Below are 25,669 nucleotides of genomic sequence, written 5' to 3'. Positions count from 1 at the left end.
CTCTTCTCAGTTATTGCCCTTGTGTACCTAACTCAGAGCTTCTTATTTTGATCCCCAAAACAAATTTAAGTGAGGAAAACCTTAAAGTCCTGGTGCCCAGCTTTAGTCTTGCCACCAATCAATTCGAGTTTCTGGGATTAACTTGCTGTCAGAATTTTCTGTTGGTGTAAAGTCATTCTAGCAAGCAACTGGGGCTGCAAACTGGCGGATGGCAGTTGTGAATGTTAAAAGGTAATCACACATGAAGGTAAAGCAGAAGCAGGAGGAGAGAACCAGGTCGGTTCACTGTTCGGTCTGGATTGACAGGTGTGGTGTGGTGCAGTGTTAGATGCAGCTCCCTGGCCGGCCGTAGACATCAGCACTAGGGATGTACGTCGTCACCATTGATCTCATGTGCCTTCTGTCCACTCCAGGGAGCAGTCAATATGTTTCCTTCACAATCTAATCCAGGTTAAGTTGCACCTATGGTAAACCACACCCTTCAGTGGCGTCCCTTACACAGAATGAGGCGGCAGCGTCTCATGGCATTTCAGAGGCTTTGTGAGAGGATCTCACACTGTGAGCGCCCTGTCCCACACTCATTGTGTTTGAGGAACACTTCCCCTCCCTTCCCCACTTCAGAGTCACATGGCTCTTTGGTTTTCTCAAGCATTCCTCACCACACACCCATCCAAAGCCACCAGAGCACTAGCTCGCTCTCTCTCTGCTGGAGACTTCTTCCCCAGCGCCTTCCGACTTCCGAGTTCTGTCTTTCCCTTCTTTCCTGGCTTGGCTTGGCTTGGCTCGGCTTGGCTCCTTTTAATAATGGCTTCCCATCATTCTGGCCATCCTACAACCTTTGCACCTCTGTCATATCACCTTCTTTTATTTTCTTCCTAACATTTATGCTGTTTTGATATTTCTTTGCTTATGTATTCCCTGCGTATTTCTGGCGAGTTTCCTTATGTTCTAGTCTCTACTGTATTTCTAGCCCCTAGAACTGGACTACAGAGATGTGTGCACACTTTGTTGCAGAACACAAAATGGTTAGGTAGCTGCCAACAAAGGACTGTATCCTCTCTCTCTGTCTGTCTCTCTGTCTTCCTTCTGAGATATATAGGAACTAATATAACTAATTTGAGGGTAATAGTATTAACACATTCAAAAGAAAAGAAAAATTTAATTTTATTGCATCTTCTTCCAGTGTCCTTATCTCCTGCTCCATCACATCTGCAAACACTATTTCTAAGTTGTAAATAAGGACTAAGGAGTGACTGAAGACACGAGTGAATGACAGAGTGAATGATGGGGTGTCCCGCCATCTGCGTGGATGCTCTCCTAGTATCCCTGCTCCCTGCCACACTCTCTGGAGACACGACTGTGTTCTCTGTCCCATGCTGATCATGTTTAATGGTCTGGGAAGCACTTCACATGCAGCCTCACACACCTGCCCTTGTGGCTTTTGTTATCCGGTTTTCCTCAAAAAATAAAACTGAGGTCAGGAAGCAGCTTCTCTGGCCCTATGGAGTGGAGGAGACTCTTGTTTCTAGGGTGGGAGCTTTAATCATGGCCTTCCTTGTCTTTGCATTTCAGCTTTTGTTTTACAGCACTTTCTCTCCCATTCTCCATGCAATCACCTACTAAGAGCTCGGCTCTGGAATCTTCTTTACCACAGGTTTCTCTCCCACTCTTGAGTAATGTAGGACTGCATGCTTTTCTTGCCTGCTCCTGTCATAGCTCTTGGTACATTTTACTGTGATTTCTGTGTCATGGTGCCTGTTCCCTTGTGCTCTTTTTAGTTAGGAGACCTTCAGTGGAAGCAGGTGGGGGCACCAGTGTTTATAGACTATAGATTGATAAACCTATTTTATTTCATACCTTATGAGGGTTTTGTCATGCTACCAAGATGATCTCAGTCTTTCTTAATATTTCTAGATTTTACCACACCTTTTGGCTTTGGAAAAATATTATGTTTGAGGTTTCTAAGAAGCAAGCATGGGGTGTGTTCAGTAATCCAGGATCCAGAAAAGGAATGTATGACATACGAGAAATGGGAATTTTAATAAATACTTGTTGACATGAGGGTGTAGGAGGCTGAGAAGTGATAAGTAGGTAACGTTAGGAGCCCTGACTGATCGCAGCTTCTCTACCAGGCAGCCAGTTTCCTCCGGAGTGACAAAGCTTGAATTTTGTTCTTCCTTTGGTTTCTGAAACAGTACAGCATTGTTTGTACTAAATTCCAGCTAGCTAGCTAGTAATACGATTTGCTTTCTTACCCGTGCAACCATTTGAGAATACAAATATGCACCCCCAGGAACTTCAAAGGCATCTTTAATTTTATTCACATACACATATAGAAGCGGTTTTCACAACTGCGAGAGTGTGCTCACACACACCCACAGCCCCTCCCTGTTTTTTAACCTGGTTCCCTAACGTCTAGTATATTTCTCTCTGTATTTTCTATTATTTCATATGATGCTATTAAAACACATAGGGATCCTTTCCAGTTACCGCTTACTCTATTGAAATGGAATGCGATACCACAGAACTCCTCCTTCTAAGTCATAGCTCTAGTGAATTTCAAAACTGGTAGATGCTATGTTTTAGAGCAGTGTTAGTTTGCTGGAAGTAGGCGAAAGTTTCCTATAAACTCCCTCGTTTTCCTTTCCTGGGTCTTCTCTATAAACATTCTACATTGAGGATGGTACATCTGTGACAATGCAGGAGCAAACACTGACACGTTATTACCTCAAATCTACCGTTTTGTGCTGGGGCCACTCATGTACGTTGAGGAGCCTTGGAGATGAGAGTGCCTACTATGAGGAGTCCCCTGTGCTCTGTCTAGTCCTCCCTCCCTGCAGCCAATCACCCCTGTGTCCACAGTTTTGCCCTTCCCAGGAAGCCATGTAGTTATTTCAGTATGTAGCCTTTCTGACTGTTTGATAGTTAAGTTTTATAAACTCTGAATAGCATCCTATCATATCCTCTATCACAATCTGATAATCCATTCACCTGTTATTGAAGGTTGTCCCACCTGCTTCAATGTTTGGACAGCTCTGAGCAAAGCTGTTGTAGGCATTTGTCTGCAGGTTTGAAATGCTAAGGGATTTGCTGGTCAAGTCATTTGACATGTAATTACCTTCACTTTTACTCATAGATTCCACGTGTTTATTAGCTGTAGGACTATTTTAAGACAGTTTAATTATTTTTATGCTTTATGATTTGTTGAAAAAAGTTCATAACAGTCTCAATCTTTTAATGATTGTAAGGTCTGTTGTGGTGTCTCGTTTTTGTTTGGGATAGTGATTTCTTATTTCTCTGATATGTTAAGTATGTAGCAGTTTTAAGTGTCTGATAGAACCAGCATTTGATCATTAATTTTTACCACTATATGCTTTTACTTTATAATGGTCTTTACTGTATTGTTTCCTTTCTCATTTTCAACTGCTTGTTTGCTTAATATTGAAGACATATATATTAATTTGTAAATGTATTTTCAAATAGCTTTAAAAATTCTAACACTAGATATTTATATTAAGTATTCCTCATCATCACTACCACTGACAAACTAAGAAATATTCTAAATATTTTAGAAGCTATGTGGGTAAAAGGTGAAAATTTGAGGGTTTTTTTTCTAAACAGGCACCTTTGTTGTGCTACGCTAACAACAATATCACTCAATATCAAAGCTTACACTTGGGCCCACAGTGATCCTTTGAAAAAGGTTCTTGAAGGGGGTGATACGAAAGAGAACCTTTTGTATCCTTTGTAACCTTTTAATAAATGATTTCAAAGATATTTTCACTTCTAAAATGCTAAGAATTTAGGAAATGATACTATGTGTTGAAATTTGATATTTATGCAGTGATCTGTTGTCATACCTGACATCTTGAGCACATGGTCAGCCTGTTGGAATCCCAAGAAGCCTGAGATGTCTGTTTTCTTTTGCAGCAATGGAGACACTCCTACACGGCTTCATACAGTATTTATGACTTGAATAAAAGGTCAGTGACTTCCCCATCAAGACTACTGGATTTTTCAAATATAATTTTAGAGGATAGCCCACACAGAATTATTATTTTGGAAATGTGTCCTCTTATCTTTTCTATAGACAGCTGATCACAGAAGAGAAGATTCCAAATAATACACAGTGGATCACATGGTCACAAGAAGGTCACAAATTGGTTAGTACATTTCTCCTGCTGTCAGAATAAAGGTTGGCTGGAGTCTTTCATAGGCAAATGATTCTGACCCTAATATAAAGTACAGATTTTTTGAAAGCCCTTTCACCCATTATGTTAGTAATATAGGGGTAGTACTACTCCAAACAATAATTAATGTTAAAATAGAATATTAAAATATAATATACAATCGAATATTAAAAGTATTGATCATATTGTTGCTTATTCACTGGGGGAAAATGCTTATTAAACTCTTAAGTTCTCCTTGTCTGCTCTGCTTGAATATTTTTGAGTCTCTCTTCAAAATCACTGAAGATGCATCTCCTGTTTATGGTGCTAAAAGAGTGTTAGGCGCCCAAAAGAATTTAAATGACAAGATGGAATGTTCTTCTGCAGGTGCACTACATTCCTCTACTAATGTCCCAGACAAGAAACACAAGCCTACATGATCCTGTGTAGATGGTCTATGGGCTACGTTGTCACACACACACACACACACACACACACACACACACACACACAAACACACACACACACACACATCATTCACAGCTGCAAGCCTTCTTGTTTCAACATATTAAAAACGTTTTATTATTTCGAGATGATTCCTGTGTCATTTTAAAATGAGGGTCTTACTTAGATGGATGCTCTGCGATTATCTTCTTCTTTGCATAGTATTTTAAGATCCCACTATAAAATATATTGTAATGTGATTACTGATATCAATGTTTTTTTTATCTTTTTAGGCATATGTCTGGAAGAATGATATTTATGTTAAAATTGAACCACATTTGCCTAGTCATAGGATCACATCAACAGGAAAAGAAAATGTAATATTTAACGGAATAAATGACTGGGTTTATGAAGGTAAAGACTAAACCTTTAACCAGAAAGTCTATAGCTTTTAAGAATTCTTCAACATTGCTGTGCTAAAAACTGGGGCAATCAGTAAGACCCAAAATTAGTTGTGTACGTAAACATTTCGTGAGATCCCTTTTAGACCTCACAGTGACTCAGAACCCTAACCTATTCCTGGGGTGGCTTCTGCCCCCATTGCCACACAGTTCCCTGCTCGGCTTTGGTTTCCTACCACAAAGGGCCATTCTGTGTCACTCTTCTACCTTTACCAGGGCATCCAGATTAACATCAGGCGTTTCTCCAAAGAGATCTACCTAGCCAGAAGTTTCCAAGGAAAGTGACATCTTCCACAATATTAAAAAGAGAGAGAGATAAATATTGTCTGCAGTTGCCAAGTAGAAGGAAAGAAATCGTCGCTTGTTTTGGAAAGATTATGTGTTCATTTGAACTAACCTGGGAGGGACTGTGATTTCCTTTAAAGAAGAAAAACAAAGATGATTAAGCAAGTTTAGTAAAAAATAAGTAGAAAACAATACTCAAAACCTTCAAAAGGAATATTCTGGCTTTTAGGATAAAGAGATTTGGGAACTATTAGGGAAGCATTTTCCATGTGTTGGTTGCCAAGATAAAAGGCATTTTTGAGGCTGTTCCAAATAATTCATAAGGGTGCCTCATATTTGTTTGACAGACCCATCCTTACTGCATCTTGTTATTTCTTAGCTTTCTGCTTAAATTTTGATCCTTAGGAGAGTCAAGGTAACTTAACAGTAACACATTACAACCAGCAGAGATAATGTCAATTCCATTTTCATAAGTGTTTGATTAACACCAGCAATGAAATGACAAGTTCTTTAAGTGCTGGGAAGCCCAACACTGAGGCTCTGCCAGGGCCTTCAAGATAGAGTGGAAACAGCCTCCTCCCTGACCCATTGCTCTTCCTGGAAACAGCTGGGTGTTGCTACAGTAAGAATTTAGCCAGCTCAGGCCATCTCCTCTGCATAGCTGTGACTGGAGGTATTTCATTTGTTATGTTCACATCTGAGTTACGGTGCAAGAAAATACTGTCACAGCTTTCAAAGGGTGTTCCCCTACAGATGGGGCTCAGTGCCCAGAGAGAGATAGCAACACTGTTAGAAGAGATTTGCTCTACATAACAAATAGGTACTAATGGAAACATGGCCCCAACTATACCCTTATCAGTGTTTGAAACTAATTTTAAAAACAAAAACCCCTATCATTTATAGAGATAAATATATAATACATCATATGTATGTGACATGAAATATCATATATATCATACGTATGTGACATGGTATATCATATATATGTGATATGACATATCACATATATGTAGTGATATGATATATCATATGTACATGATATAATATATTGTATATATGTATGCATATACATACATACATGCATGCATACATTCATCCTTGCAAGTGTATTTTAGACAAGACTCAATGGGTCAAAATTCTAAGAAATGAGATCTGAACTCAGCATACGAGGAACTTCTGCGTGGAAAGTTTTGGGTTAGTGCACGAAGGCCTGAGTTCTAGTTCCATTCTAAAAGGTTTCATTTAACTTACTTCAGTTTTCCTCTCTGTAAAATGGTCTGTGCATAGATTCCAGACCAAATTGGATATGACTTATAAATTTCTGTGACATAATTATAACTTCACAATTTAGGTTTGAAGTAGCCAAAGCAGGCTGCCCTACCAAGGGATAGGTGTTCTGAAATGAAATTGCTGAAAAAGAGGCAAGTGTGAGCCTCTAATGTTAGATGCCAAGTGTGAGCCTCTAATGTTAGATGCCAAGTGTGAGCCTCTAATGTTAGATGCCAAGCACACTCACCAAACTGACAGGTTAATTCTTGAGTCTACAAATTATTAACCATTTGACTTAAGATGATTTCTTTATATTCTTTTTTCTGTTCAGTTCACCTGTAAAATGGGTCATATATTATGCCTGGCAAAATAAGTGTCAACCATCACCAATTCCTGGCTCACAGCACTCTTCAAATGCTGGAGACTCATACAAATAATTGTTACATTTTTACTACTGCTATTATTCTGCAACCATTATTGTTGTTATCAAAAATGTATTTTAGGAGAGCTGGAGAGATGACCGGGGTCTCTTTTGTGACTTTTGCAAAGAATTCTATTCCCAGCATCCACACCAGCTACCTCATAACTGTTTTTGAACTTTTGTTCTAGCAGGCTCCAACACGGCCACCTTCACTCATGTGAATACGTTCCCACATACATATAATTTAAAGCAAAAGTAAATGCATTTTTCAGCCATGAGCAAAGAGCCTTTAGTGATCCAAAACTGACTGGCAAATGTAATTTCCCAAGCCTGAGATTCTAGAGTCTATGCTTTGAAATGCAGGTTAACTGTTCACCAGGTTTCTATCATTGCAAAAGAAAAGTGCACAAGAAACATTTTAAAGGAGGAAAGATTTATTTTAACTCATGGTTTCAAAGACGCAGTTCTGGCTTACTTGTCCATTTGTCCATATTGCTTTGTCCCTTGCAGCCCAGGGCCACTTGGAAGGGCATGCAGTAGAAGGAGTTTTTATCTCACAGATGTAAGGAAGCAAAGAGAAAGGGCCTGAGGTCCCAATTCCCTTTCATGATCTCTATCCCAGAGACCCAAGTTCCTTTCAGGAGGATCCAAATCTTTACTCATCACCACTTCCTAGTCTCACCACAGGCTGGAGGCCAATCCTTTAACTACATGAGTCTCTGAAGGGAGTCCAGATCCACACCACCGTAATCTGGATTTTTTTTTTCTTTTTTTCGGAGCTGGGGACCGAACCCAGGGCCTTGCGCTCGCTAGGCAAGTGCTCTACCGCTGAGCTAAATCCCCAACCCCGTAATCTGGATCTTAAGCCTCGCCCCCCACCCCCAACCCCGTTGACAAGGCAGATCTGAGTATTTTAGAAGCCTGAGATCAAATGTCCTGTGGACAGGTCCCCCGGTAATCATAGCAAGGAACTGCTTCTGCCGGAGCTTGAAAAGTAGTCCTTCAATAGACTTGAAAGCCACGCCTTTCTCTCCATTGAATCTACCTTTCTTTCACTATTTATCAGGAGAGGGGGTTAAGCAAGGAACTCTCAGTTTCTAGGCTGAGCAAAAGAAATGTTTCTCTGTAGGGGTCTGTGGAGTTCTCTCGACATGCATCCTTTCCACACCTTCTTTGTGCCAGGATAGTAAACTTTGGGCACCATATTGGTTTGCTAGCCTAGAGCTAGGCACCACCCACCAGTACCTCGTGGACTCAGTGAAAACTCAGCCCAGTCAGGCAGTGTGCTGCTGGCATGTTGACTGTTTGAAAATTAGAAAGGAAAATCAGCCTCCCGCGTGAATTTTACTTTTGGTATGTTTTGAGGCATAAATTTAGAGGATTATAAGATAAAGAAAAAAAAATAGAGAGCATATATCCAATGTCGCATGCTGCAATATTCTAAAATGGTCCAATGGGTGACTTTTTTTTTTTTTTTACAATCTAGATATATCCTCGAAGACGTTATTTTTGTTCATTTGTATTACTTCGATTTTTGGAATCCCAGCAAATGTGAAACGGTTCATTAGTTGAACTCTACTATAATTACTAAAGCTAATGAGAACAATATTTTGAATGCCAAAGCCAATTTATCAGCTTTCTTGTAACAGAACAATTTATGTCCTTTTTCAGAGGAAATCTTCGGTGCCTACTCCGCACTGTGGTGGTCTCCAAACGGCACTTTTCTAGCTTATGCCCAGTTTAACGACACCGGAGTGCCTCTCATTGAATACTCCTTCTACTCTGATGAGTCACTGCAGTACCCCAAGACAGTGTGGATTCCGTACCCAAAGGTCTGTGCTCCCCGCTCACATCATGGCTCTGCGATTTGATGAGGGGAGAGAATGGTTGCATTTAATCCCTTCCTGCTAATGAAAATATTGTCAGTCTCTCTTCAACAGCTTTCTGTGATTTCTCTTGCTGAAGTCAACAGCATCTGGGCAATTTTAAAGTATTTTTATTATCCCAGGAAAGAGTGTGATTTAAGGTTTTGTAATTTCTCCAAAAACTCTAAGAAATGACAGGCAGAAAAAGATGGTGAAAATGGTTTTGAAAGAGGTAGGGGAGGGGTAGGAAATGCTTGAATGAAGGGAAAGGGAGGGCTGTAATTGAATCAGGAGCTCATCTCATTTGTGGAAGTTGGAATGAGCCCGAATTGAAGTTGAAAAGCCTGGTTATATATCAGATTGTATTACTAATTAACAGGATACAGTGCATGACGAGTTTCAGTGGCTCTGTTACAGGTTTGGCACTGACGTGAGTTTTGCACGTCCTACATGTGAGATAGTCGTGTCGCATCCTGGGTTTCAAGATTGTTCCCTGCTATCCACGCTGTGTGTATTAAAATCAAGGATCCTTGTCAAGCAGTTTAAGCCAGGAGAGGGCTTTAGGAGGGAGCCAGGAATTCTTCAGCACCATAACAAAAACGGCCACAGCGTCTTCGTCGTCTACAGGAAAAGCTAACAACGTATTTCTGCCATAAATGATTTGGAAAAAAAAAAGGAGTTTTTATTTTTACCAACTCACTTAATTTGCCTTATGAAGATCTGCCATTTTAGGAAGGGAGAGGAAGTTAAAAGGAAAAAAGATCCTAAATTAAATATGGAGATGTGTTTCCAGAGAATGTTATTTTTTGATGAGTGGAACTGAGTAGGGGGGAAGCTCCATAAATCAGTCTCTAAAAATCATATTATTTCTGACTAATCTGTCAATGGAAGACCCATGTGTACACTTTTAAAGGGCTTAGAGACTTCTGTTATAATATTGACCGTTGAGCCCCACCACGGTTAACCTAGACTGTAAGTGAAGGCGGCACCCACTTCATCAGCACGACTGCCTCTGGCCTCAGGCTTCTTTTCACAATGGACCAAGCCTTTGATGTTATACAAGTGATATTCTTAGTGGAGCTACCAAAAACTGCTCTACTATACAGTCAGGATATATTGGCAAATGACAGAATTGCTTTTGTAAAAAGACATTTGTCCTCCCTGGCACAAAGCACACAGATTATGAGCAAGCAAACATCATGATTTTAACTGTGAGTGTTTGGACCTTCATGTTTGATAAACACACACATGCACACATGCACACATGCACACATGCACACATGCACACATGCACTCACACCCGAATATTTTTTTACCTGAACACATGACGGATTTCCTTTGTGTTCATTTTATTTCTATTAGATTGTTTGACAGTGTCCAATTGTTGTAATTCTATAGCCATAATTCAGATATTTTAATGAAGTTTAAATTTATGTAATGATGAGGCTGTTTTATTTTAAAAGAATCATTATCAATTCTGTGGTTTTTTTTCCCCTAGGCAGGAGCTGTGAATCCAACTGTAAAGTTCTTTATTGTAAATACAGACTCTCTCAGCTCAACTACTACTACGATTCCCATGCAAATCACCGCTCCTGCATCTGTGACAACAGGGTAAGACGCCCCACCTGAGTGCTTGGGTATAGACCGTTTCCTGCTCCCCAGGTAGAACATTTCAGACACAGATGGCAGCAGCAATCATAGCATCATCTTGTATCATTGATTCATTCTTTTGTCCGGGAACTTCCTGTTGGCCCAGTTCTCATGATGGGCACACACAGTGAATAGGGCAGCCAGGCATCACTGGAGGAAACAGACAATAACCAGATGGACAAACACACCTCAGTCTGATGTAAAGAAAACCACAGGACAAGGTGATGGGGGCTGGGGGAGGGGGTTCCAGTGAGAACATACAAGGCTGGAGTGGAACCTCTCCACTGGTTGTCTTGGGGGGCTTCTATAGTCAGAGAAAATCCAGAGTTCTAGAGAAGGAATGTTCTGGAATCTTGGAGGCACCACAGGGAGAAACGGACTCCAGTGAGGGAGAACGGTGGTAGTACATGCTGAGGATCATGCAGGTTTCTCTGGGCATGGCAACATGCCACCTACAGCATAACGTGTCTACCACAGTTGGTGGTCCCTGCTATGACCTGTACCAGTAGCCAGTACAGTGCTATGACCAGTCTGTAGCCAGTACAGTGTTATGGCAAAGCTCCTGGGTGCCTCTTGAGAAACAGTTCCCAAATCTGGGACTAGCTTTAGATGTCAACAGTGGTTTAAAAACGATTTTTTTTAAAAAGAGCTGAATACCCTCATTTTGGATGAGCTATAATTCTTCCCCACAGATCCAGAGAAATTCAGAGACACTGTGGGTCACATTTGGGAACCCCAATAGTCAGTTAACTCTCAAGATGTCACTTGCTTAAATACTCTCAGATTCTGTAATCCTGCTGTGCAAGCACTGTAAGACCGAGCCATTTTTCCTATAAAAACCTGAGCAGCTATCATGTGTTGAGCGTTCACTGTGTGCCAGACATGGGCCTTAACACATGATCTCCCTCACTACTTAAGTTATTCTAAGTAGCTCTCTTCCCAACAGCTATTACGACACGTCTTTTGTACAGATATGAGAATGAGGTCCAAAGGTTAAGGAAAAGACCTTAACCTTGAGTAGGCCTGTTCAGTCAGGCTCTCTGGGTAGAAAGGGGACTATGAGAAACTTTCTCTGTGACTACAGCTGCTGCCCCCAGGGAGGAACCAGAGATGACATCACAGGAAGCATCCTGTGCCTCAGTTGACACTGTCGAACTTGGTGCAAATTATGTACTATGCTGAAATCTACTAGTTTGGTTGGAAGTAACCGTAACAATACCTTTATTCGGGCAAGGAATCTTAATCAGTAAGAAATTTAAATCCATCAATTTGTCCATTGGTCCCCCCCCAACCCCAAGATCTAAAGCTATACCCAAAGGCTCTAAAGCCTGTTGTTTCAACCCAGAAGACTCTTAAGTTAACACTGATTTAAAAACCATGATTTACAAAATCAAGGTGTGTTAAAGAGGTTGGGGCTGGATGCCTCCGGCATTTCTAATCAGGGAAGAGATTCCAAACTTGCATGTCAGTGGCTAGGAGAATGAAGTGGCCACCTCCGGTTGGAGGCATTCCAAGTTGGCAGTGTGATGGGTTTTCTATGCCCGGAGGGATCAAAGAAAGCTTCCTGAGGAATCTGCACCGAACCGGTGGCGTGGAGCAGGGAAGATGGAAGGAAAGCATTGAGGTTGACCCACAGCGCACCGGAAAGGCTGCCCAGGGAAAGACTGGATGTATCTGCTGGGACCTCTCAAACTGCAGCCAGCACCTGTCTGTGGAGGCATGCAGCCCAGAAAACAGTCCCGACTAGGACTACCATAGACTTCAAAAGTGGTTACCAAACTTTTTTAAACAATCTGAAAATCTTTATTTCAATGCGACATAATACTGTGGCACACTTCTAGAGTAGGTAGACAATTGCTGCTTGTGTTGGGCAAGCCTCAGTCTTGCCCCTGCTGTTTCTCGTAGGTTCCTGAAAAAAAAAAAGTAGAGAGCACCTAGGAAGGAGTTGTGGACCAATAGAACAAGAGCTGAGAACCAAGAGATCTCCTGACCTAGAAACTGGGGGAAAGGAGAGTGTAAAGCTCAGTGTTGCACCCCTAGACATACATACACCCCTGCCCTAGCTACATAGGTTTGGGAGATCGGGTGGGGTTAGAAGTCCTGGGAGGAGCTATAGGTACTGAGTGACACTTTGCACTTACTAAAACAAAGTGGTTGACTAGTAAGGTTTAGTGGTGAGCGCTTTCTCTGGTCTGGGCTACTTATCTACCCTTGGTTTCTCACCCATTCCACACAGCACCCTACAGTATCATTTCCACAGTCACCTCACAGCTGGTGAAAGTGAGTCTTCCCTGCCAAGAAAGCACCGTTGAAAGCACGGTTGGGAAAGTGATGAGCTCAGAAGACTTAGCCAAGACTTAAGGACTTAGTGTTTGCTCTTCGAGAATTAAGTCACCTTACTTCTTTGCTTTTCCACACTTTCTTAAGCTAAAGGTTTGGTGAGGGCTGCCTTATTGACTGATACTATTCTACGTAGAACATACTACCAAAGAGATGTCTGTCTCAGGAAATGCCACAGGGAAGTGTTCCGTTCAGGGGAGATTCCAAGGTACAGCTGCGATCTCTGTTAGTGCTGCTGAGATCATAGCTTTTCTACAATGAAACCCTGGGTCTACCAGGGGAAAATAGTCTCTCAATTGACAAGACAACACTTTCATGCTTTGAGTAAAAGACCCCCAGGACCAAGACAGTCCTGACAAGGCATACTTAGTGAGTGTCTCACTGCTTCCCCTCGTGACTCACTAGATCCTTGAGAAAACTACCAAACAAATTCAGCACTACTCTCCTTGGCTCTCCCAGGTCTCCCCACTCGTTTTCTGTTTGTCCACTCCTTCCACAGAGCTGTCAGCAAGTGGAGTCCTGTTAGTGGCTGAGTCTGGTCTGCCCCTCTGTTAGGAATTAGACCGGGAACAGGATGAGCCTCTCTACCACACTCACAGATTGAAGCTTGTGACTAGTTAGGTTAGTTGAACTGCTGGTGTTCACTGACAATGCCAAATGGGAACCCAAGAGCTCAAAATGTTTGTGAGGAAACAGTATACAACACAGATTTTGTGAAATTCCTAACTTTTCTTTAATAGTTGTGTTTCCAGGGTCAAGCAAGACAAGATCTTTCAGAGAGGGAACAATTTTATAATAACTGGTGCAAAGCAGGGTGACTGAGATGCAGTGTCTGATACTATAGAATAATGTAATAGAGAAGAAGCCAGGTAGCCAAATGGATGGGTTGGTAGATGAATGGAAAGGTGGGTAAGAAAGTTGGGCTTTCCATGTGTTCCTGTAGGTGTGTGGCACAGGAATGAATCCCCACAGCCAGCTCCAAGGATAGCTTTCAAAAATCACCCTGTGGACCAAGTCCCCTTTCCTTCCTCTGACTAGGTTTCTGCAGGCTAAAACTACTGGACTGGAGAGGGTGTGTCTAGTGAGGTGACCCCTCCTAACATTTGGTGAACAGCCTCGGGGGCCCATCACACCCAGCTGATGATTTACCCTGGACCATAAGAGACACAGTAGACAAAGACTCCCTCTATTTCTCTGAACACCCGATGACCCTTGGTCTACACACACTAGGCTCATCACCTTGCCAGGCAAGAGGTAAACTGAACTGGCATTCCACCCCCTCAGCCAGCATGCAGGTGATACCCAGAAGAAAGCAGACAGATTAGGGCTTGCGTGCTACTACACAATGTTGTTTCCTTCAACCCTCCTGCATCCCACCACCCATCCCTCTTCTCAGCAATCTGTCAGTGGACCCAGGAGGGTTGGCATCCCTATCAGAGCAAAGGGTGGCATGGAGCCCACGGCCAGCACTGGCAGTACGCCTGCTTCCTCTGGTGACTCATTGAATTAATCAGTCCCAGGCTGCAGTGGCTCCGGGTAGCATTTCCCCCTCCCTTATCCCCTCCAGTTAGCAAAGCATACATATCATTAATGTTCAGTTGAAACATTTATATAAATTAGAGGCAGTGATGTCACCTAAAAGCCTTTTTATGAAGTCCTTCCTCTTTGCAAGGACAAGGAGTCACTTTGCAAGATTTGCCACAGCAGGATGTCCTGTGAGTGTAGCTGGCTGACTTTCTTTGTAAAACCTGGCTTATGCATAACTCTCAAGGAATAAATACATTTCACTGAGAAAGGAGTTGTACACTCAGGGAATCCTAAGAGTGGGATGAACTAGTAGGACTTCCCAATGGGACAGGAAGATATTTTCAGGAGGGGCACATAGGGACAGGGGAATCTGAAGCCATCTGCTTGATTTGAATCCTGGATCTGGACGTTTCTGGGCAAGTTACTCCTCTACACTTGTGTTTCCTCATCTGCTAGACAGGAGCCACAGTGGTACCTGCCTCACAGAGTGGTCATGAGTCTTAAGGGAAGTAGGCAGTTTCCAGCCTAGAGTCAATTTCACACTGGTATAAACTCGTATAATTCCCGAAATCCACTGCTTCCACATGATAAGCAACCAGATTCTTCTGGTGACTGATGCATTTCCAACACTCTGAAGCCTCGTTTGGGTCCCTTTGCCCAACCTAGGATAAAAGACCAGGCTCTGAAGGAGGCTTAGCTGTATAAGAATCCCCCATCGTTTCCCACTCACTGTAAGAGACGGGATTTGTTCAGAAATTGGCCCCCTCCTCAGTCAGCATGTTATCCTACAAAGATAGTGGGTAGTCTTGCTGGTGGCATGTTCCTTTGGCTAAAGTGGGGACTTAAACCTTTGAGTGAGGAGTTGAGGCAAGCCGTCCATCGGTTTACGTCTTTTTCATGACTCTGAAGTGCCATCCTGGCCTAATGTTGTCTCAGGGCTGTGGTTAGAGGAAAGAATGTTTATAAAAACGTTTTAAAACAGATTGTCTGCTTCCTTGGTGAAAGGCCTCTCCTGAGCCCTCTCGGAGTGCAGAGTACGTTCTGAGTCACTGACAGTGACTAAGGTCTCAGACCCAGGTTTGTTAACCTTTATCTAGAAACACCAGGGATGGTGGCCAGGTCACATAATGTGACCCATGCACAAGAGTTTGCTGGCTGCTCTCCCACATTCCACTGCTCAGTGTTTTCTAATGACAGAAGTGGCTTTATAGTGTGGACAGCCAAGCCTAAGGTATAACACAGCTTTCATAGATAAAGCTACCTACCGTAGGTGACTTGGGGCATGAACGAGTTCTCTTGCTCCCACCTGCCTCACTGCAATCAGAACGCTTTTAAAAGGAGGAAGAGTGTTTCTGGGTGACAGCGTGTGTCTGTGAGTTAAGAAGTTTTCTCTCTCTAGCAAAGGAGATTTCACAAATCTCATCAGATTCTCCAGATCTTTTGGGTTTTTTGAGACATGGTTTTATTTTGTGGCCTCAGCTGGCTTTGAACTTCCAACAATCTGCCTGCTTTGGTCTCCAAAGAGTTTGTTGTAGTGGTGGTATGTGGTTGCTGAATCTAATCGGGCAAAAATGAGTGGTGTAGGACCAGGTCTAACAGAAGAGAATCCATGATTCAAATCCGTCCTGGCTGGCATTTGTCCTCATATCATTCACAGCTATCCATGGTTTTATATTGTGAAAGGGACAAGAACAATAGAAAAGGAATTCATGGCATTGAAACTGAACCTTTATATTGAGACATAGCCACTCTTATTAATGTCAGCATTGTCTCTAACTGCTTCTATACTGTGGCAATTTGACAGACAATATGTAGATCAGAACGACTAAAATATTTACTATCTGTGTCCTCAGCTAGATGTTTCTTGATCTTTGGTGTAGATTTTATTTTGGTGGAATATTAATTTTGAAAAACTTTATTTTCCTGTGCCTTATTTTTTTATTTTTCCCAATTATTTGCCAGGATATATTAACAGTTTACTCTCCTCCTGCCCTCTTGACTCCCCTGCTTCGGGTGAGTGCAGAAGAGCCAGGCTAGGTTCGGGCCCTCGCTCCTTCCAGGAGGTGGAGAAGCACTCTCAGACACTGCACTCTGATTGGCCCCTGGATGCTAGCAACACTGACTTGTAGACTTTATAGGAAACACCACCGCTGGCATGGAGGCACTTCAGCTAAGAACTAGAGTAAGGGCACAGAAGTCATTTCAGAATAAAGGTCAAAGTGGAAGGAAGAGGTCAACTGGGAAAACGATTTTGGATGTTCTGGAGAACATGGAGACCAAGGCAGCGGAGCGTGAGGGACCCTGAAATGGGAAGGTAGTATCGTGTGTGCTAATGTGGTGCCTGGTTGCTGTACAGACGCTGCACACCCGAAACCCCACAGTGAAATAACATGAGACCCAAGGGGTCTCCAGGGCACTGCCACATGAGACATTCATGCCATCCTAGGGGAATTGTGGAGCTGTGAGTATTTGATCTTGGGTGCTCAATTAATATCTTCCGTAAGACTCGGAGCTCAAGAAAAGAGGGGAGACAGAAACAGAAGGATGTTCTAAGGAAGGATGGCTGTGAGTCCTAACACAACAGAATTTTGCGTTCCTAGAGAACTTAGCAAGTACCTGTTTTATAGACAAGGCCCATGTCGCCCCTGCCTCAAAGGAGCTGGCAGTCAAGCCAGAACAGGCTGACCTCAGGGGAGGATGGCTGCTGCCAAATAAGGGGGTATTTAGAGTGGCCGAGTGGAGGCAAAGAAGGCTGTGGGCCGAGAGGAATAAAGTAAGATGAAAGGCCCACCGTGAACTGACTCCTGACAGAGGTAGTCAGGCCTTGATCAGACACTGGAGAGAAGTGATGTATGAACAGTTACTGAAATCACCCCTGAGGACTGGCAAACATGTCTAAGGAAAAAAAAAGCATCCAGAGAAAAAAACTGTTAGGGAGGCTACCAGAAGAGTGAATTATAAATTCTGCACATGTCACTGTAAATCATGATACAGTTCTAAACGTACTTTAAGGTATGTACTGGGGAGGACAGCATGCTGGAACTGGTTCTATAAATTTGGGTTAAAATACTACAGACTATTCACAGGGCCATCTTTTGACTTTCGAGAAAGGTATTTTGGGTCATAGTTCTTTGGTTTGAAAAGTTCGTTGAGGCTTGGGTCTACTTTTTTCTCCCAATCTGAAGTGAAGTTGATAAAAGGGTCAGGTGTAGCTTCTTCTTAGTAGCAAGGGCGCATAGACCATAACACTAAAAATATTTACTATCCAGGCCCTCAACTAAAAGTGTCTTAATCTTTTCTTTGTTTTATTTTTGACCCTTCTCAGTTATTTGTAAGGATATCATTACTAGTCCTGGGTAAGAGTTTACCCTCCTTCTGCTCTCTTGACTCCCCAGCTTCGGGTGAGTGCAGAAGAGCCAGGCTAGGTTGGGGCCCTGGCTTCTTCCAGGGGTGGAGAAGCACTTTCAGACACTGCGCTCTGATTGGCTCCTGGATGCCAGGGACATTGATTTAGCAGCAGCAGCTTTGCAGGAAACACACTGATGGGGAGGGGAGTATGTTGAATTACTAGAAAATTTTAGCATGTCTACAAGTGTCCCTGACCTCACTAAATTTCTCTCAGCATAGAGGAGTTGGGAAGGTTCACCCTTGACTACCTGGGACCCGGAGTCAGGATAGGAACTTCATTGTCCTAAACATATGGTTTCAGTCACGTTGTGTTAAGCCACTTTAGGATATGTCTGCTGCCTTTTCTGTTAGATACTTTTCTGTTAGATATACTTTAATTTCTTTCAGAAATTAAGTTGTATTTTAAGCTAAAGGGAAGAGAACGTGTTATGTGATTAAATGGTGCTCCTAATGATATAAAATTCTACTTCTCATTAGTCTATGTCTTAGGGTGGTATTGCTGTGAAGAGACACCATGACCACAGCAACTCTTATTTAAAACAAAACAAAACAAAACAAAAAAACATTAAATCGGGGCTGGCTTACACTTCAGACAGAGGTTTAGTCCGTTATCATCATGGCAGCATACAGACAAACATGGAACTGAGAGTTCTACGTCTTGATCCGAAGGCAACAGAAAGAGACTATGTGTCACTTTGGGCATAGCATGAGCATAGAAGAACTCAAAGCCCACCCCCACAGTGACACACTTCCTCCAACACACCCAAGAGTGTCACTCACTCTGAGCCAAGCAATTCAAACACAGGAGTCTATGGGGTCATACATATTTAAGCCACAGCAGACTAGACTCTGTCTTCTCAAGTAAAATGTTCATTTGCAACAAGGTCTGAAAAAAATCATATTTCATGTGTGTGTGTGTGTGTGTGTGTGTGTGTGTGTGTGTGTGTGTGTTAGCAAGTGTATGGGAACATGTGTGCTCATGTTTGTAGAGACCTCAAGTTGACATGGGGGCATCTTTATGGATTGTTCTTTACTCTTATTTATTGAGGAGGGTTTCTGACTAAACCCTGAACTTGCTAATTCAATCTAGTCTAGGTACAAGCTTGACCTAGGGGTCCCCTATCTCTGCCTCTCAAGTGCTGGGATTGCAGGTAGCTGCCATAACTCCATGGCTTTTACTTGGGACTGTGGGGGTCTGAACTTTAATCTTCATACTTGCAAGGCAAGCACTTTATCCACCGTGCCATCTCCCCCAACCGCACAATTTCTGAAACCCCTCCCCTCTTCTTATCTCCAGGGATCACTACTTGTGTGACGTGGCCTGGGTTTCAGAAGACAGAATCTCGTTGCAGTGGCTCAGGAGGATTCAGAACTATTCCGTGATGGCGATCTGCGACTATGATAAGACCAACCTAGTATGGAACTGTCCAACGGTAAGAGTTCCCTGGAATGCTCTGCTAGCCCAACATCAGGGATTCGAGTCATCCGGGTCAGCGAAGGTTGGGATCTGTAAATGTTTTAGGCTCTCTTCTCCCTGAGTCTATATCCAGCTCTGAAGCAGGAGGTCAGTCTCGCCTGTCAAATTCTCGATGTCCTGTGGAGCTTCCGCTTCTCTTTTGCCCGCTAGTCATGCTGTGGATGTGATCACTTGGGAGGGGGAAAGGGAGTGAGTAAAAGCCATATGACAGAAGTTGAAGTCCGTGATGTCAAAATGAGGATGAGGACTAGAGGTGGCAAGCAAAATGAAGGTTATTTTAACAGGTAGAAAATAAAAGATGGAAAATAGCTAGCTAAGCATGTGGGTAACAAAACAGATACCAGATGGCACAGATCCATTACTAGACTGAAACCATTTCTAAGCAGAAGACTGACATAGTACCCAAACACAGAACCATCAGCCCGAGAGGGTGTTGATCCAAGTGTAAGGTGCTGAGGCTCCCAGACAGGACACCCTGAAGTCCTTCCAGGCTGAGGATTTCAGCAAGGCTACCTTGAGAGCCAGCAGCCACAGAAGTGGCTGGGACTGCAGTCTTGCAGGCCAATGCTATGACCACTCTGTGCCTCTTTTTCTCTTTCTGGTCATGAGCCCTGCGTCACACACCTACCTACGTGCGTCCTAAATGGGCACAGGGCAGAGAATTTGAGTGACACTCTATATCTCGACACACTCATTTGTTTCTGCAAGAAACATTATATTACTTTAAATGTCCCCACCTCGTTGCTAAGCTATGGGATTGTTTTTTTTTTAAATTAACTAAACAGCCTGCATTTCCCAAAAAAATGTTTTTGTTCTGGTAGGGAGTGCAATCGTAAAGATATTCCGTAGACTTTCTTTGCATTGAGCATTTACAATATGGCAGGCACCGTGAAGCCTGGGGCTCAGTGAGGTTGAAAAATGCCTATGTCATAGGACACACTTGAACTCATACCAGGAAACCCAGGGCTCTTTGCTCTCTGCTGACTGACTCATCAACAATATCAGGATATTGTGCAATAAGAGGGTTTAAGATAGACACAGGGTAATAACAGGCACTCTACTGGAGTCAAGTGAACAAGACAAGGAATTGGCTTGGGGGAAAGTAGAGAGCCATCTAGGATAAGATGTCCTATGTGAACAGATAAGAGAGAAAGTTCCCTCTAAGCTGAGGATTGGGTGAGGACATCCACAGTGAACAGCTTAGAGCCTAGAGGGACTGAATGTGCTTACCACCTAAGCTGAAAGTGAGAAACTGGATGGGAAATAAGGCCAGGGATTAGATCTGGGCTCAGGGGCCATGCTGAAGTGTTTGAATTTATCTTGAAAGGATGGAAAGCTGTTTCAGGATTCTAAAATGAAGAGTTTAATGGGAATAGAGTTGTCTGTTGCCAAGGAAGGTCAGCTAGGGGCTGAGCAGGGAGGATAATGGACCAGAAGGAATGAATGATAACTGAGCATCACTTAGGAGACTGTAGCCCTCTAGACACCCAGAAGATGTGAATGATGGGAGGGTCCGTGGGAAATGACAGAAGGGCTGAAGAAAGGGGCTGAGGGAGTTTTCCATGAGAAGAGAGTAAGAGCAGGAATCTAGACCGAGGGGCTAAGAAAAGGTCTGAGAATGGGCTAGTAGGCTACAGGAAAGCAAAGGACAGCATCAAGTACTGTGCAGACTGGATTTAAAATGCCAGTTGGAGCTTCAGGCCAGCCCCAAGCTACAGAGATAAACGATCAAATGCAACCACATGAGAAAGACTAGCATAAACAGACATATAGGATGTTTTCATTTCTTGTCGTTAAGAGTAATTTCATTTGTAGTGCTTTGGAATAGTAGCTTAGCATGCCTGAAGGCCTTGGTTCCCTTTCCCACACAGTGTAAAGCTAAGTGTGGTAGACCCATATAACCCTAGTGTTTATGAAGCTGACACGGGATTAGAAGTTGAAGGCTTTGGTTAGATTGTCAGCTTGAGATACACGAGAATTCCATCTTTGAAAGAAAGAAAAAGCGCACACAGATTCCACCGTCCTCTCTTTGAAACACTGCACTGTCCTTTTCTTCACAGACGCAGGAGCATATTGAAACGAGTGCCACAGGCTGGGTCGGAAGAGTAAGTATTCTGAGTTATAGACTTCATATTCATCTCGACTGACACTCAAAGCTGGTTAATGTGTGGCTTGTCCTATACTAAGGCACTATGTTGTCACTGATAGAAATGTGAGTTGGCCCATTTCTCGGAGTATTAGCTGTGCTTCTTATAATGAATGTACTGTCACGCAAGAAGGCAAACGGACAAGTCAAACACCAAAGTCATGCTCAGAACTGACGAACAAAACATGTTCTCCAGATAACTGGGGCTTCCAGTGAGCTGAAAGACTGCCGGGATGCAGAATATACTTGTTTGACCCCTTGTTTGAGCTAAACACTTTGGAAGCAGAAAAAGGGGTTCGATCTAGCCTGGATGGCAGCCATCAGAAACAGCACCAATCCAATAATGTCCATTGCACACCTCTCTGAAGGAAACCACATGTTGGTAGGCACTCTGAGGGCGTGCTTTATCTGGGAAAGCAAGGGGACCCCCAGAGACTCACTGCTCTGCTCGGCACCACCTGACACGTACATGCATAGCACCCCGGACTCAAGTCTGAGACTGTGGAAGAAAGCACCGGGGGTGGGGGGGAGAGGGACTCCAGCCACCATGACACCTTATAGGGAAGATGAAACCTGAATGACACCTAGCTTTTTAAAAAGGGAAACGAAGAGAAGCAAAGACTGGATGAGAGAGGTGAGGCTTCAGTCCAGGAAGATGACGACCTCTCTCTGCTGGCCTGGAGCTATCACAACATTCCCATGTCCTTTTTAACCAGGCACTGATTGGGCAGAGGAGAGAGGTTTGCCAACAAGAAAAGTGGTTTCCTCCATGGCAAGAGACATGCTACACTTCCTCACGACTCTCTGAAAAAAATATGTTTTTTCCTCTCTGTATTTAACCAGACAGATGCCACTTTTCACACATTTCTACTAGGCACAACTCCATCCAGGGGAAACAGGGAAATGTATTAAAAAGATAAGGCTGTGAACATGGGTCTAGAGAGGGGAGTGTGCTTGAGAACTCTGTAATGGGAACACAAAGTGTACTGCACGCCTCAGCTCGCTTCATAAATGAATTCACTTTGAATCACTAAATAGAAGAGGCAAGCACTTCCCTTCCTTACCCAGACGGGAACTGATGAGAGAGGAAACACTGAAGGCGAAGTGAACCAACAATTTTAAAAGACCATCCCCTACCTGCTCGCAACATAACTAGGAAATAGAAATTAAAACGCAACGTGGCCCTCCCAGGCTGGAAAGAGACCCTCTTCTATTTAAACAGGATTTCCTGAGAACTATCTTCTATAGAACCTTTAAAAAAATAACAATAATTTTTTTTTTGGTTCTCCATTTCCCACGTAACCATATTTTTAAGTTGTTGATCATCTTTAGCAAAATGAAAAGGCTCAGGATAAAAATAACTATATGAGTGCTTCCATGGGAAATCTATGGCACAGATTCCTGATAGCATTTAGGAGTGGTTACAGACTAAGCCTGACGTTCAACCAAATTGTGTAAGAACGGGAGTGAAATTTTCCACTTCCAACCTGAAACAGATCATTAGGTGCCTTCTAGAAAGTGCACTTGCAATATCAAGGGAGTTCCTTCAAATGGAGAGAGTGTTAGGTTGCGTGCCTACATGGTTGGGAGTCTCCGTCGTCCTTGCAAGACGTGTTCCAGAACAATGAAAACATTTCTGTGTGTCCGAGCCTGCTGTGTGCGTCTTTATGTGCGCTCTCCCGTTTAGCCCCACCAAAGTAGCCTGTGAGTTTGTTCTCTGCTCCACCTCTGCTTTGGATGGTGTTCATTTTGGAGCCCTTTGTGTCTCCTGACAAAGGATGCAGGGTTGGAGAGGACTTCCAGGAACTGGGGTTGATCCTGGGGAAAGACTGGTGCTATGACATTTCTTTGCTCTGTTCTTGTCTAGTTTAGGCCTGCAGAACCCCACTTCACCTCCGACGGAAGCAGCTTCTATAAAATCGTCAGTGACAAAGATGGCTACAAACACATCTGCCAGTTCCAGAAAGATAGGAAAGTGAGTACGCTTAAGCAGCAGACCCCAAGCTGACCTCCTTCCCTGACTGAACTAGAAGTCATTTCATGACCTTGAGCAGTGCATGTAGATAGACTAATACGAATCCTTCGGTGGTCTAAGGGAATAGGACATCAATGCCCCCAAAAAACAATCTCAAGTTTGACTTCCTGATATAAATGATTAAATCCTCTGCTTACCTTGGATGGGAGAGTCTAATATGTCTCGTATTTAAAAGCCCGAACAGGACTGTACATTTATTACAAAAGGAGCCTGGGAAGTCATTAGTATCGAAGCTCTGACCAGCGATTATCTGTGAGTATATTCTAACGACCAGTAAGCAGGCTGTAAACCCATGCGTTACACTCACGCCCTCTCACAAAAATGCAGGAAAATCTCCCACAAAGCATCGTTGATTTGGAATATGTTCAATCCTTTTTTTTTTCTTTTTAACATACGGAAGCCTTAATGATTTTCACATACGCTCAGCAGACTTGACACCATGCCACCAAGCAGATCTACCTCTTGGTTTTACCTGCTTTGCACTGGAGGGGCTACAATCTCTCCTGAGCATCCCGGACTGCTGCAGGGGCATTCTACCTTCTGTTAACTTCAGACTGACATGAGCTCCCTGAAAGGCTGACAAAGGCAATGCTATCTGCTGGTGGCTCGGCCTTGCTCTTTGGAATATAGAAAGCTTTGCTCTAAGCGCCTTCCAACAGCATACATGAGCTGTCAGCAAAAGGCATTTTACTCTCCATTAGGATCTTGGGCTCTTCTTTCATTGGCCTCATCACAGAGGAATTTTGCCGTTGCCCAGAGTAGTTTCTGAAGACTTTACAGGAGGAGCTCTGCCACTTTCTGGAATATACAGCCCCTACAGCCATGCAGCTTACATAATAAAACAGAAAAAAGACAGAAACCAGGATTGGTACTTGGGGTGGGGGTGGGGTTTCTCAATTTCAAGCTAGCTGTCCAGCTATATTCTTCCTATTAAAGCTCTGTTTTGAATTTTTGCTTAGGATTTCAATTCAGGAAGAACTCCCTGGAACCATACATTTCAGACTGTTTAAAGAGAGGATCATGGGGAGAGATGGTGGAGGGAGAGAACTTCTGGGTGGGACGCATGGGCAGGGCAGCAAGTGTGGACAGAGGACACACACTCACACACTGCAGCCCTGTGTGCCTGTGTGCCTGCGGTTGGAGATCAGGGGATTATATTTAACATTTTTGTAAAACATTTAATATTTATCGTCTTTGTTTTCTTCTCAGGTACTACATTAGTAATGAATATAAAGAAATGCCAGGAGGAAGAAATCTTTATAAGTAAGAGTGCTGTGGGGTCATGACATCAGGGGTTTTCAGTGACAGATTATTCCTTGTCCTTTTCTGTCTTTCTGTCTGTCTTTCTTTCTGTCTGTCTGTGTGTGTGTTTGTCTCACCCTAATTATTATTACTCTGGAATTGTTATAAGTACTTATGTTGCTTCACTTATCATTCATATATAACCAAAACAATGATTCTACTAGGTGTTTACTGTCATTTCCTGATTATGGGAGACTGGGGTCATCATAAACTAATATATGCATTTTATGGTGAAGAGAAAGTCCCTGGAGGGTTGCTACGGTGGTCTGAGTCTTCTGAGATCGGAGCTTGGCATTAGTCAGTTTCTTCCTCTCATTTATGTTTTGATGAAGCAATTAATCACCACTGTTGGCTTTACAGAATTCAGCTTACTGACCACACAAATAAGAAGTGCCTTAGTTGTGACCTGAATCCAGAAAGATGCCAGTATTACTCGGTGTCACTTAGTAAAGAGGCAAAGTACTATCAGCTGGGATGCCGGGGTAAGTTGGCATTAAGTGAGGAAGAGCGTATGGCTGGCCTGTGAAAGTTCCTGTCCCTTACATCCCTGAGGGACAGGAGAGCCTCCAGGAACCTACTCTTTCTTCTCTGCTCAGCCCTTTTTCCTTTGACCACATAGGAGTCCTCGAAGACACCTGAGTCCCTTTCTACACTCGGACTGTGTGATGTGGACACATTACTTTCTTCCCTCTGAGTTCATTCTAGGTTTTGAATAATTACTTTATGCATTTGCCCTTACGTTAATAAGACACTGCGAGTGGTGCCTATCAGAGTCCTCACTGCCCTGTCTTCTGTTGAGATTGCTACTGTTAATTTTTGTTACAAGTCTAGAAGCCTGTGCAAGTGAAGGCAAAGTGGCAGATTCACATC

The 25,669-nt window shown here is 43.1% G+C and overlaps 1 protein-coding gene across 1 annotated transcript in view; it reads left to right on the top strand.

Moving 5' to 3' along the window:
* Window positions 1-25,669, top strand: part of Dpp4 (dipeptidylpeptidase 4) — an 81,630-nt gene that overhangs the window by 28,497 nt on the left and 27,464 nt on the right. Inside the window, 11 exon segments of the mRNA NM_012789.2 lie at window positions 3,931-3,983; window positions 4,091-4,163; window positions 4,907-5,027; window positions 8,721-8,881; window positions 10,413-10,525; window positions 19,137-19,272; window positions 21,377-21,421; window positions 23,330-23,437; window positions 23,673-23,749; window positions 24,707-24,760; window positions 25,160-25,281. Of these exon segments, the coding sequence (NP_036921.2) occupies window positions 3,931-3,983; window positions 4,091-4,163; window positions 4,907-5,027; window positions 8,721-8,881; window positions 10,413-10,525; window positions 19,137-19,272; window positions 21,377-21,421; window positions 23,330-23,437; window positions 23,673-23,749; window positions 24,707-24,760; window positions 25,160-25,281 (1,063 nt within the window).

The sequence above is a fragment of the Rattus norvegicus genome, chromosome 3, assembly GCF_021556685.1.
Source record: "Rattus norvegicus strain SHRSP/BbbUtx chromosome 3, alternate assembly SHRSP_T2T, whole genome shotgun sequence".
NCBI classification, from domain to species: Eukaryota; Metazoa; Chordata; class Mammalia; order Rodentia; family Muridae; genus Rattus; species Rattus norvegicus.
Note: the sequence above shows the minus strand (reverse complement) of the source record. Positions and strands in the feature narration are given on the sequence as shown.